The sequence below is a fragment of the Osmerus mordax genome, chromosome 7 (assembly GCF_038355195.1).
Source record: "Osmerus mordax isolate fOsmMor3 chromosome 7, fOsmMor3.pri, whole genome shotgun sequence".
Lineage (NCBI taxonomy): Eukaryota > Metazoa > Chordata > Actinopteri > Osmeriformes > Osmeridae > Osmerus > Osmerus mordax.
In genome coordinates this window covers 20664982-20676548 of record NC_090056.1, presented here as the reverse complement: position 1 = coordinate 20676548, position 11567 = coordinate 20664982, and the positions used below count along the sequence as shown (strand labels likewise).

General features: G+C 52.0%; 2 protein-coding genes across 2 annotated transcripts; both read left to right on the top strand.

Moving 5' to 3' along the window:
* Positions 1–819: 819 nt before the first annotated feature.
* Positions 820–1168, top strand: dpm1 (dolichyl-phosphate mannosyltransferase subunit 1, catalytic; the record flags this gene model as incomplete). The annotated part of the gene is given in 1 exon segment (XM_067240739.1): positions 820–1168. A coding segment is annotated over 1 exon segment (107 nt), but the record flags the coding sequence as incomplete, so codon positions are not given.
* A 1039-nt stretch (positions 1169–2207) lies between these two features.
* On the top strand, positions 2208–11329 carry adnpb (activity-dependent neuroprotector homeobox b). The gene is made up of 4 exons (XM_067240577.1): positions 2208–2600; positions 5817–5933; positions 6729–6821; positions 7372–11329. The coding sequence occupies exons 2-4, from the start codon at positions 5826–5828 to the stop codon at positions 10243–10245; spliced, it is 3075 nt and encodes a 1024-aa protein (XP_067096678.1). The 5' UTR covers positions 2208–2600; positions 5817–5825; the 3' UTR covers positions 10246–11329.
* Positions 11330–11567: the final 238 nt, after the last annotated feature.

Sequence of the window (11567 nt, the reverse complement as noted above, 5' to 3'; positions counted from 1 at the left end):
TGTTTAGCAGACCATTTTATCCAAATGGACTTACAGTACATGGGGTAATTCGAACCTGGGACCTTGATCTGCATGCAAGTGCTCTTACCACTGAGCTTCACCTGTGGTCACAGTAACTGGGGGGGGGGGGGTCATACGACGTCACAGTAACTGGGGGGGGGGGTCATACGACGTCACAGTAACTGGGGGGGGGGTCATACGACGTCACAGTAACTGGGGGGGGGGGTCATACGACGTCACAGTAACTGGGGGGGGGGGGGTCATACGACGTCACAGTAACTGGGGGGGGGTCATACGACGTCACAGTAACTGGGGGGGGGGTCATACGACGTCACAGTAACTGGGGTGGGGGTCATACGACGTCACAGTAACTGGGGGGGGGGGTCATACGACGTCACAGTAACTGGGGTGGGGGTCATACGACGTCACAGTAACTGGGGGGGGGGTCATACGACGTCACAGTAACTGGGGGGGGGGGTCATACAACGTCACAGTAACTGGGGGGGGGGGTCATACGACGTCACAGTAACTGGGGGGGGGTCATACGACGTCACAGTAACTGGGGGGGGGGGTCATACGACGTCACAGTAACTGGGGGGGGTCATACGACGTCACAGTAACTGGGGGGGGGGTCATACGACGTCACAGTAACTGGGGGGGGGTCATACGACGTCACAGTAACTGGGGGGGGGGTCATACGACGTCACAGTAACTGGGGGGGGGGGGTCATACGACATCACAGTAACTGGGGGGGGGGTCATACGACGTCACAGTAACCGGTTTGTGATGACGTGACAGGCTAACGTCCAGCTGCTCTGCAGGTTCCCATCACGTTCGTGGACCGAGTCTACGGAGAGTCCAAACTGGGCGGGAATGAGATTGTGTCCTTCCTGAAGGGGCTGCTCACGCTGTTTGCTACGACGTGATGAAGACCACGATGACGTGATGAAGAGCGATGAAGACCAGGAGCTGTGGCGTCGGGCTGTTTAACTCCTCCTTACAGCGGACGTGGTGTTTTCACAGTCCGGGTTAATGTCCGTGTTACACCACGGTGAGATTAGTTAAGCTGTCTGCAAACGCAGAATGTTGATCTGAGGATCTGCTTTCATGTTCGTTCCCTGAGCAGGTAGATCTGTGATTATTGTAAAAAATAAAGTACACACGTTTCGTAAAGTTCTGAATTGTCGTCTTTTTTTCTTTTTTTTAATGTCACCCTTATTATCTAATGTTATCTAAAACTTAGTTATAATCTTGTGTCCTGTGTTTCAACATGAGGTCCAGAAAGGAACATTATTCCCTCTCATTTAGAGAGTAAAAGAAAGGCAATATCGTTTACAGTACAACAAATTATTCTTTGATTACGCTTAGGATAGTCTACAAGAACATAGCTGATCGATACAGCACGCACCAAGACTGATGGTTGGGGTACGTTTAATTATTGATAGAGAGGTCACAAGGTCAACCTAGGTGAAGCTTCTCTCTGTGGTCCCTTGGGGGGGGGGGGGGGGGGGGGGTGAAGAAAGATAGAGAGCTGTACATCAGAGAAACATACAGACTCGCACAATCACTCATCCATTCAGTTGTAGTTTGGATCAAATCCCTCTTCCCCCCCTCCCACACACACGTGCACTCCTGTCAGCCTAGTACCAGTGACTCAGTAACAAGGGGGGGGGGGGGGAGCTTTACAGGCGCGTGGCTGCCCCAGCCTGCTTCTCAGGGAAGTAGTCCCGGTGAGTTTGGTACAATGGAACGCGAGCACAACACAGCGCCACCTTCCGTCGTCCTCTCCACCAGAGAACACTCCGAGTGCAGAGGCAGCTGGGGGAGTAGTGAGGCTCTGTATACATCCACCCTCTGCAGGGGAGGGCGCCAGATGTAGTCACGCAACGCATGCGCTCTCAGCCAACCCCAGGTCCACCGGAGGGCGCCTGCTGTTGGTTGAATCTTGTCATTACGCCTTCGCGTTGTTTACCCCGGGGTCTCGGAAGAGAAACAACCAGTCCTCGGGCTTCCACTACCCGACTACTAACAGGTAAAGATCGCTGGTGAATCTTTCGTTAATTAACTTAATTGATTTCTACACTAATTAAGCCTGGAATCAATGGTTCTTACAATGAGGTTCTTATGCTAATCAAATACATATGTCACTTCCGCCCTTTCAATTGCGCCATTTTGGATAGGGCAGTTTCTAGGCTAGGGGTGTATTGTCTAGGATCAGTGAATAGAGATGGAAATGTGTTAGCCTTCAGTAAACAGTCATAGCGAGAGTTATCGCGATTTTGAATGAAGGGACACTAGTAGTATTTTTGCTCACGGGACCCAGTTCCACCATTAGCGTACTGAGTCTCGGGGTTTATCAAGCTAAATGAGGTTCAGCGGAGTTTCCTCCGCAGAAGCCGAACAGAGGCACACGGATACCCCGTGTCGGCGAGAGAGAAGAGTCGCGATCCTAGTCCGGTGTGTCCGCTCGGAAAGTACACGGCACGGCGGATAGTCCCGGTCCGGGCATTTGGAGGGATAGACGAGAGGGGAGTGTCTCTCTGTCTATTGATCTGAACAGATATAATTTACTCCAACGCAAGGCTCGGTTCCAAAACCAGGTAAAACTCATCATACCAAGCTTTTAGAAACTAGCTAGCTTGCTAACGCGCTAGCCAGCTCGGCTTCGAAACGTTGTGTACTCTAGCTAGCCAGCTCGGAGGAAAAGCAGCGACAACTCTCCAGCTAACCCTGTCATGTCGCTACCTTTCCCGGGCAGGCTCGCCAACAGTTATTGATATTTAATCACCATGAATATAATTGCTTGTTGGAGATAATCCCAAAGAATCTTTCGACCAGCTATCCAGGTATCTAAGTTGTCATTTGAGTATCGTGTCATTTATAGTTCCCAAAACTTGGTTCAGTCATGATGTGTTGACCGGAATCGACACCGCTAGTCTGGGCTCGTGCAGGGCTACTTGCTAGCTGGTTAACTAGCATGCTAGGCGGCTGGAGCGGTGTTTCGCGTGCCTCTCTTTGTGATTCCCAAGCAGCTGCTAGCTAGCTAACAGTCTGGCTGCTTACCACTGATCTGGAAACGTTCATATTAGCTAGCTAGATACTGATCAAAGCCCCGTGGTGTACGATACTGTTTAAAGCCCTTTGACATGTTTTGCCAGAGTCCTTTTGGGTTGACAGAATGTAGCACCGTGGCGCGTCCATAGTGGTATTTACTCAACAACAGTATTTATTTGTTTGTTAAACATTGACGAGTGAGACGGCTAGTAGTGGTAAGTGGTGATGCGAACGCTGTCTGGTGGTTTACCCCTTAGCTAAAGATAGTTTTATTACGTGCCTAATTAAACGTTTCGAAAGTAAAACGTATTGAAATTAAGAGGTGGACAATTTTTATTTTATCAAATATATTCTTGTCACTAACGAATAGCTCGGCTAGTGTTTAGGTGACGCCGGTCGAATGATGCGCTCTACACATCGCACGTTTGATTCGGTGAGCACGGAAACACGAGTGATGTCAGTTGGTCAATTGGACTTGCCTCCGGTGTTTTACCTCGTAATAAAAACATTTAGCCTAAACGGTAGTGTTAGCAGCGGTGGTACGTTGTCATGCCATCGAGTGAGTTTAGACAAGAAAAGATACGTACTTGATAATTGTGTTGTCATTTCAGACAACACGTGTGGTTTAACCTCAATGGTTTCTTGTGGTCTTGTGGTTGGGGCAATACATATAGAGGGCTTGATTGAACATAGGAGATTGATTGAACGTTCTTATTTATTTATTATTTGTGGACCAGCCCATGTACTTTACATGTATGTAAGAGGTTAGGAGTTATATCTCACCAGAGGTAGTGTCATCATTATAATCTTCATAGTGATCTTGGTTAATGACCATGGCATAATCACAATGAATGAACTCAGAAGCATTGTAGAGATACTTAGAATGTATGTTTGTGGAGGTGTAGGAACAGGCCTAGATCTCTCTCCCCTTCTCAGCCATAGAGAGACTGCCTGCTCTGCCAGACAACTACCCTCTCACTCCCTCCCTCCCTTTCCTCTCACTCCCTCCCTCCCTTTCCTCTCACTCCCTTCCCTCCCCCTCCTCTTTCTCCCTTCCCTCCCCCTATCCACTTCCCTCCCTCTCCTCACTGCTCTCTTCCTTCCCTCCCTTCCTCTCCCTTCCCTCCCTCCCCCTTCCCTTCCCTCCCCCTTCCTCTTCCCCCGTCTCCTCCCTTTCCCCTCCCTGTTCTCTCCCCTCCCCCTTCCCTCCCTCTCCTCTCGCAGCTCTCTCCCCTCCCCCTTCCCTCCCTCTCCTCTCGCAGCTCTCTCCCCTCCCCCTTCCCTCCCAGCTCTCTCCCCTCCCCCTCCCTGCTCTCTCCCCTCCCCCTTCCCTCCCTCCCTCCCTCTTCTCGCACTGCTGTCTTCCCTCCCTCCCCTCCCTCTCCACTCGCCGCTCTCTTCTCCCTCTCCCCACCCTCTTTGCTCAGCTCCCCTCCCTCCCCCTCAAGCTTACACTCTCCCCTCCCTCCCTCCTCTCCCCCTCACTGCAGACATATTGCTCCGTAGAATCGTTGCTGACTCAATAGGAGGCGCCATTCCATGGTTGCGGGAGAGGCTTCGGGGGGGGGGGGGGGGGGGTAGGTTGAGCAGGGGAGGGATTATATAACACAGGCAGATGAGCTCTCTAGCGCCATCTACAGATGATGGGAGAACTGAGAGCAGGGAGCATGTACGACGCCAGGCAGGCAGACGGGAAGCTGTCCACTACATCATTTAGTTTGTACTAACGGCTTTGGTGTAGAAGCTCAAGAACGGTGACAAGCTTCTGGAACAGTTCTGAGCCTTCTGGCTTGTTTTAGGGTGTGTGTGTTTGTGGAGTAGGAGATGGGTGTGTGTGTGGGGTAGGAGATGGGTGTGTGTGTGTGTGTGTGTGTGTGTGTGTGTGTGTGTGTGTGTGTGTGTGTGGGGGGGGGGGTTCCAGCTGCTTGTCAACCTGTCATGAGGTCATCTGGTTAAACACAGACCCTTGACCTAGATAGATGACCTCTGACCCTCATAGAGAATTACAGGGGATTTATTTTATTTTTTTCTGTTTTGTTTTTTTAACGTGTGATGACTAGGCGATCTCTCCTGTTCCAGGCACAGCTGATGTGCGTGTTACATCTCAGCTGTGGAGTCTGTAAAGAACACACAACAGGTGACCTGAATCTGAAAGGTGATTGTCAGGTGTTTGTGACGTCAGTGTGTTTGGCTAAACCAGTGATCCTCTTGTGGGCTTCAGGTCTCTTCTCGGTTTCTAGAACGCTGCTGTGTCTGTTCTAGAACGCTGCTGTGTCTGTTCTACAACGCTGCTGTCTTTTTCAGAACGGTGCTGTGTGTGTTCTACAACTTTGCTGTGACAGTTTTGGAAGTTCTCCTGTGTTGTGGTCCTTTGACCGAGAGAGCTTGGTTCCCCATAGTGGGGCTGAGCGGGGCCTGGCTGGTGCTGCTGTACCTGTACAGGGATGTTCTACGTCTCCAGGTGTGGCAGGTCACCTACAGCCACACTGGGGGCTCACAGCTTGGTGTTGCCAAACACAAAACCTTAATTATTTCCAAGCGTTTGTTGTTGTGATTCCTCCCTTGATAACTTTGCTGTCTCTCTACACCTACTGCTAACACGCTTGTCTAAGTGTCCCTACTCGACCTCTGTAGGACAATGAACAGGTCATCCCCAGGCTCACCTGCACCCTACACACCTGTCTCACCTGTACCTGTCTCACCTGTACCTGTCTCACCTGTACCTGTCTCACCTGTCACTCACACCTGTGTTTGTCCTCCAGGTGGGCAGTATGTTCCAGCTCCCCGTCAACAACCTGGGCAGCCTCCGTAAGGCCCGCAGGAACGTGAAGAGAGTTCTGGGAGACATCGGGCTGGAGTACTGCAGAGACCACATCGAGGTGAGGGGGAGGGGGCGAGGGGGGGGAGGGGCTGTAGAGGGTACAGGGTAGAGGATCACTTTATTCAGCCACTTGGCTGTAGGTTGTGGGGTCCTTTGGAAGCGAGAACTGAGTACACAGTAAATTAGCCAAACTGTTTGGTGACATCAGGAGATGGTTTTAACTGGGTTACCAGAGGCAGGTGAGCATGCATCGCTGTCAGACTGACTGATGGAACACTCCGCTTTACCGACTGTGGAACAGCGATGAAGACTACTTCCTGTCTACAGTGTTTACTTCCTGTCTACAGTGTTCACTCCTAACTGGAACAGGAAGTGGCTTTTAAGTACTTTTGATGTGACTAATAAAAGGTTTCTTCTTCGTCTTTCTTCTACTTTTGTGTCTTAGCAGAGTGCAGCTATCAATCAGTCAATGTTTAGAGCCCGATCAATCAGCAGATCAATCAGCAGATCGATCAGAAGATCGATAAGTGTCTTGAAGTGGGCTCATACTAGAGGGCACTCACTGTTTTGTTTGTAAAATGTTGTTGAAGAATGTTTCAGATTACTTAATTCTGGTTAAGTAAGGTGTTTAAAAGGACAGGTACCATGTCAGTCAGACGACGTCTTAAGAATAGGCAGAAGTATAAAACCGTTTTCAAACATTAAGCATCGCAAACGACACATCAGACAATGTGTTAAAATGTACTTCAAACATGCTGTTATCTGTTAAATATGGAGGATTATCATGCCTTTAAATTATAACAATATGTAGTTTATAAATTATTTACTAATTTTGATCTTTTACTGCCTACAGGACTTCAAAGACTTCGTCCCTAATGAGTTCTACATCAAGCATACGACCTGGGATGATGTGTGCATGTGGGAACCGTCTCTCACCAAACCCCAGGTTAGTTGACTCTGTGCTAGATGGACCACAAACTAGCGGGTAGTACACACTGGTACGGGTTAGCCCTAAGCTAGTGGGTAGTACACGCTGGTACGGGTTAGCCCTAAGCTAGTGGGTAGTACACACTGGTACGGGTTAGCCCTAAGCTAGTGGGTAGTACACACTGGTACGGGTTAGCCCTAAGCTAGTGGGTAGTACACACTGGTACGGGTTAGCCCTTCAGTGTTACTCTTGCGTGATGCGTTACGGTGCCTCTTTAGATCTTTTATTTTTATTTCCTTTACTTTCATTGTAAATGCTACCATTTCTTTGATGTGTTAGTGTGAGCCCTCCAAGAATGAAATGCTAATCATGACCGTGGTGCTAATAAGGCTCTACGATGTAAACGACAACAAAACAAAAGTTAACAACTAGTTAACTTTTAATAGTTGGTTAGCGGGGGAGGATCAACCAGAGAACTGTGAATGAGAAGAACAACGTAACCCAACTGAAGCATGTACCGTTAGCATGTACCATATAGCGTTAGCTAACCCCCTGTCTCCGTTTCCAGGACTACCGCTCCAAGCCATTCTGCTGCTCCGGCTGCCCCTTCTCCTCCAAGTTCTTCTCCGCCTACAAGAGCCACTTCCGGAACGTCCACAGCGAGGACTTCGAGAGCCGCATCCTCCTCAACTGCCCTTACTGCACCTACAATGGCAACAAGAAGACCCTGGAGACACACATCAAGCTGTTCCACATGCCCAACAACGCCGTTCGCCCCGGGCCCGGCGCCGGGGGCGTGATGGCGGGGGGGATGATCAAGGACGGCCTGAAGAGGACGGGAGACAGCATCGAGCAGGCCGTGTACTACTGCAAGAAGTGCACATACCGGGATCCGCTCTACAACGTGGTGCGCAAGCACATCTACAGGGAACACTTCTCGCACGTGGCCCAGCCGTACCTGGTGAAACCCGGGGAGAAAGCCGGCACACCCAACGGCGGTGCAGCAGAGAGCAACGCCAACAGCAACACCATCCACTGCAAGCGCTGCCTGTTCGTGCCCCGGACCTACGAGGCGCTGGTGCAGCACGTGATCGAGGACCACGAGCGGATCGGCTACCAGGTCACCGCCATGATCGGGCACACCAACGTTGTGGTGCCCCGCGCCAAGCCCGTCATCATGGTGTCCCCCAAGACTGCCGGCGACAAAGGTATCATCGGCGTCACGCCCAAAGGTTCCCTGGTGACGGCAGGCGGGGTGCGTCCGCTCACTGCCCAGCAGCTTAGTCGGATCGTCATCCCCAAGTCCGGCCTCGGCTCAGCGGGGCTCCTCGCCGGGCTGAAGCAGGGTGCGCTTGGTTTGAAGCCCGGGACGACCCAGTCGTTCTCCATCGGTGGGCAACAGGTGAGGATCACGCTGCCGGGAAACGCCCAGGTGTCGGTGCCCCAGCAGTCGCAGGCGGCGAAGCAGCTGTTGCCGGGCGGCGCGCTGCGGAGCCCCATCGTGGTCGGAGCCTCCACGTCCGCCATCAAGGCCACCCAGCTGACGTCACGCGTCCAAGCCGCCGCTACGACGGTGGCCTCCGTCACCGCCAAGAAGGGCGGTTCCTCGGTCTTGGGCACCTCCTACACCCAGAAGTGGAAGATCTGCACCATCTGCAACGAGCTGTTCCCCGAGAACGTCTACAGCTCTCACTTCGAGAAAGAGCACAAGGCGGAGAAAGTGCCAGCGGTGGCGAACTACATCATGAAGATCCACAACTTCACCAGCAAGTGTTTGTACTGTAACCGTTACCTACCGAGCGACACGCTGCTCAACCACATGCTGATCCACGGCCTCTCCTGCCCGCACTGCCGCGCCACCTTCAACGACGTGGAGAAGATGGTGGCCCACATGCGGCTGGCGCACCCCGACGAGACCGTGGGGCCTCGCACCGACTCCCCGTTGACCTTTGATCTCACATTGCAGCAAGGGAACCCCAAGAACGTCCAGCTGATCGTCACCACCTACAACATGAGGGACGCCCCTGAGGAATCTGTGGCTTTCCACGCCCAGAACAATGCCTCCTCCTCATCCACCTCTGCCATCCCCACCGCCACTCAGGGCAAGAGGGCGATACCCCAGCAGCCGCCCAAACTCACCCCCGACTCCCCCGAAGACTCCCCTCCCAAGAGTGCCCCGCAAGCTGCTGTTCCTTACAAGAAGGATGTGGGCAAGACCCTGTGCCCGCTCTGCTTCTCCATCCTGAAGGGGCCCATCTCCGATGCCCTGGCCCACCACCTGCGGGAACGGCACCAAGTCATCCAGACCGTCCACCCGGTGGAGAAGAAGCTTACCTACAAGTGCATCCACTGCCTGGGTGTGTACACCAGCAACATGACAGCCTCCACCATCACGCTGCACCTGGTGCACTGCCGGGGAGTGGGCAAGACCCAGAACGGCCAGGACAGCCGGCCGGCGCCCTCGCCTCGCGTTGCCCAGGCGCAGGGCACCGCGCTGAAGCGGGCCGGCTTCGAGCAGGGCGACCCCAATGACCCCAAACGGCGGAAGCTGGTGCCGGGCGACCAGACAGCGCCCTTCGTAGAGGACCCCAACGACCCTGTGGTCCTGGCGCTCGACCCCAAAGGTCACGAGGACGAGTCGTACGAGGCGCGGAAGGCCTTCCTTACGCAGTACTTCAATCGGGAGCCGTACCCGACGCGGCGCGAGGTGGAGAAGCTGGCGGCCAGCCTATGGTTGTGGAAGTCAGATATCTCCAGCCATTTCAGTAACCGCAGGAGGAAGTGCATGAAGGACTGCGAGGGCCAGAAGGCCAGCGTGCTGCTGGGCTTCAACATGAGGGAGCTGAGCAGGCTGTCCCACGAGCTCTCCTTTGCCCAGGCCTGCGCCTACGAGGCGCCCGAGGGCGCGGAGACTAGGAGGACCTCCGGGTCCTGCATGGGCCGGTCCGAGGGGGCTTTGCTGCGGCTGCAGGAGCGGAATGCGGCCGACAGTTCCGGTGCTGCGGCCCAGCAGGGGGCCACGGCGGGGGACGGATCGGGAGCCAAAGGCGCTCAGACAGACCAAAACGAGACGGTCGGAAGCTCGTCGGAACAGAGGCCTCCCCGGCTCGACTCGGAGCCCATCGCCATCGACTCGGACAGCGAGGAAGACGAGGAGGAGGAAGAGGAGGATGAGACGGGGGGAGAGGAGGAGGGGAACCCTGTGGGTGACGACATGCTGGCGGGAGGTGAAGAGGGAGAGCCGGAGCCTCAGTTGATCTCCGACCTGGACGGGTCAGAGTCTGAGGACGAAGAGGAGGATGAGGAGGGCCACGAGGAGAACGGCTACGGGTCGGCAGAGACTCCGGCTGAGGGGGAGGAGATCCAGGCCGATGCCGGCTCCAAACTCAGCCCGACCGGGAGTGGAGGAACCAGAGCCCAACTGGGTAAACAGTGGGTCTGACCGGTGGACACAGAGACCCATGCCAACAACGCTGCCTCTCTTGAACGGACTTGCTGAGTGTGTTGGAAGTGAGCGAGGTGGACGCCCGATCCTCTCAGCTCCATCAAAGCCATCCGACGACCACTGAACCCGTCGTGTCAAAAGGCCAACAAAGAGCTGCTTTGTAGTGTCAAGCAGCCATGATAGATGTATGATTTTGTGAACAAAGTTACAATTTTCTCTAAACGAGGGAAGTGGAGGAGAAAACACACTGAAGATGCACCAAACAATAGATTTTTTTCTGCCTTCTATTTACTTTACTAGAAAGTTGAGATTCAAGTACATCTTGTTCGTTTATCAGCCACTGTGGCTAAAATGTCGAGTCATAACGAGTTACTAGCTTTTAGGCAGAAAAGAGAAAGTAGAAAATCCTTAATTTTTCACAGTTGATGCAGGGGGGGAAAGGATAGTGTATATTTGTACAGTCTTTTAGACAGTTGGGAGGTGAGCTGGCGGTAGATGTACTTAAAAAAAGACAAAAAATATTTGCTATTCTATCTGTTCACTTTAGTCTCATCTGTTCTCCATTGGTTTGCTATAAGATAAGTGTCGCTTTGGTGGCTGGAACTTTGTTAATTTTGCTTATTTTATAACAAGAAACATTGCATTTTTTGCTAAATAATAATATATCTATATATAAAAATGCAAATGAATGAACATAATCAGTTGCTTTTGTTGTTGTTTTTTCCTGCAGTTGGGTATAATTCTACTTTTTTTTTTTTTTGCTGTAAAAATGATTTAGGTTCTATTGAAAAGAAGATTCCCTCTCCTTCATAACCTCGCAACTTCCTCTTTGTTAAAGTATCAGGGCTTCTGTGGCCCTGTGCTTTGTGTCTTAGAAGCGTTGCTTTGTCTCCAAATCCTTCTACTTAACATTATTTTGCCCCACCCCACCCTCGCCTAAGAAACAAATTGCGCGAGCGTCTGCTATTGATATGACTTGTGTTTAATTTGTGATCTTAAATTTGTGTGTATTTGTTTTTGTTTTATTTTAATTTTTCACTTAAGCATTTATGAACAATAAAGTGCTGTATCGTGCTTCTCACAGCTGCCTTGGTCTCGACTTCCTTCTTCACTTTCCCCTTCTTCCTGTTTACCTGGTGTGGGCAACGTCCTCTTCCTGTTTACCTGGTGTGGGCAACGTCCTCTTCCTGTTTACTTGGTGAGGACCACACCCTCGCCCTGTTTACCTCTCGAGGACCACAGCTTCTCCCTGTTTACCTGGTGTCAGCCACACCTTCCTGTTTACTCGTTAAGGCTGACTTTCCAGACTGATGGTTATT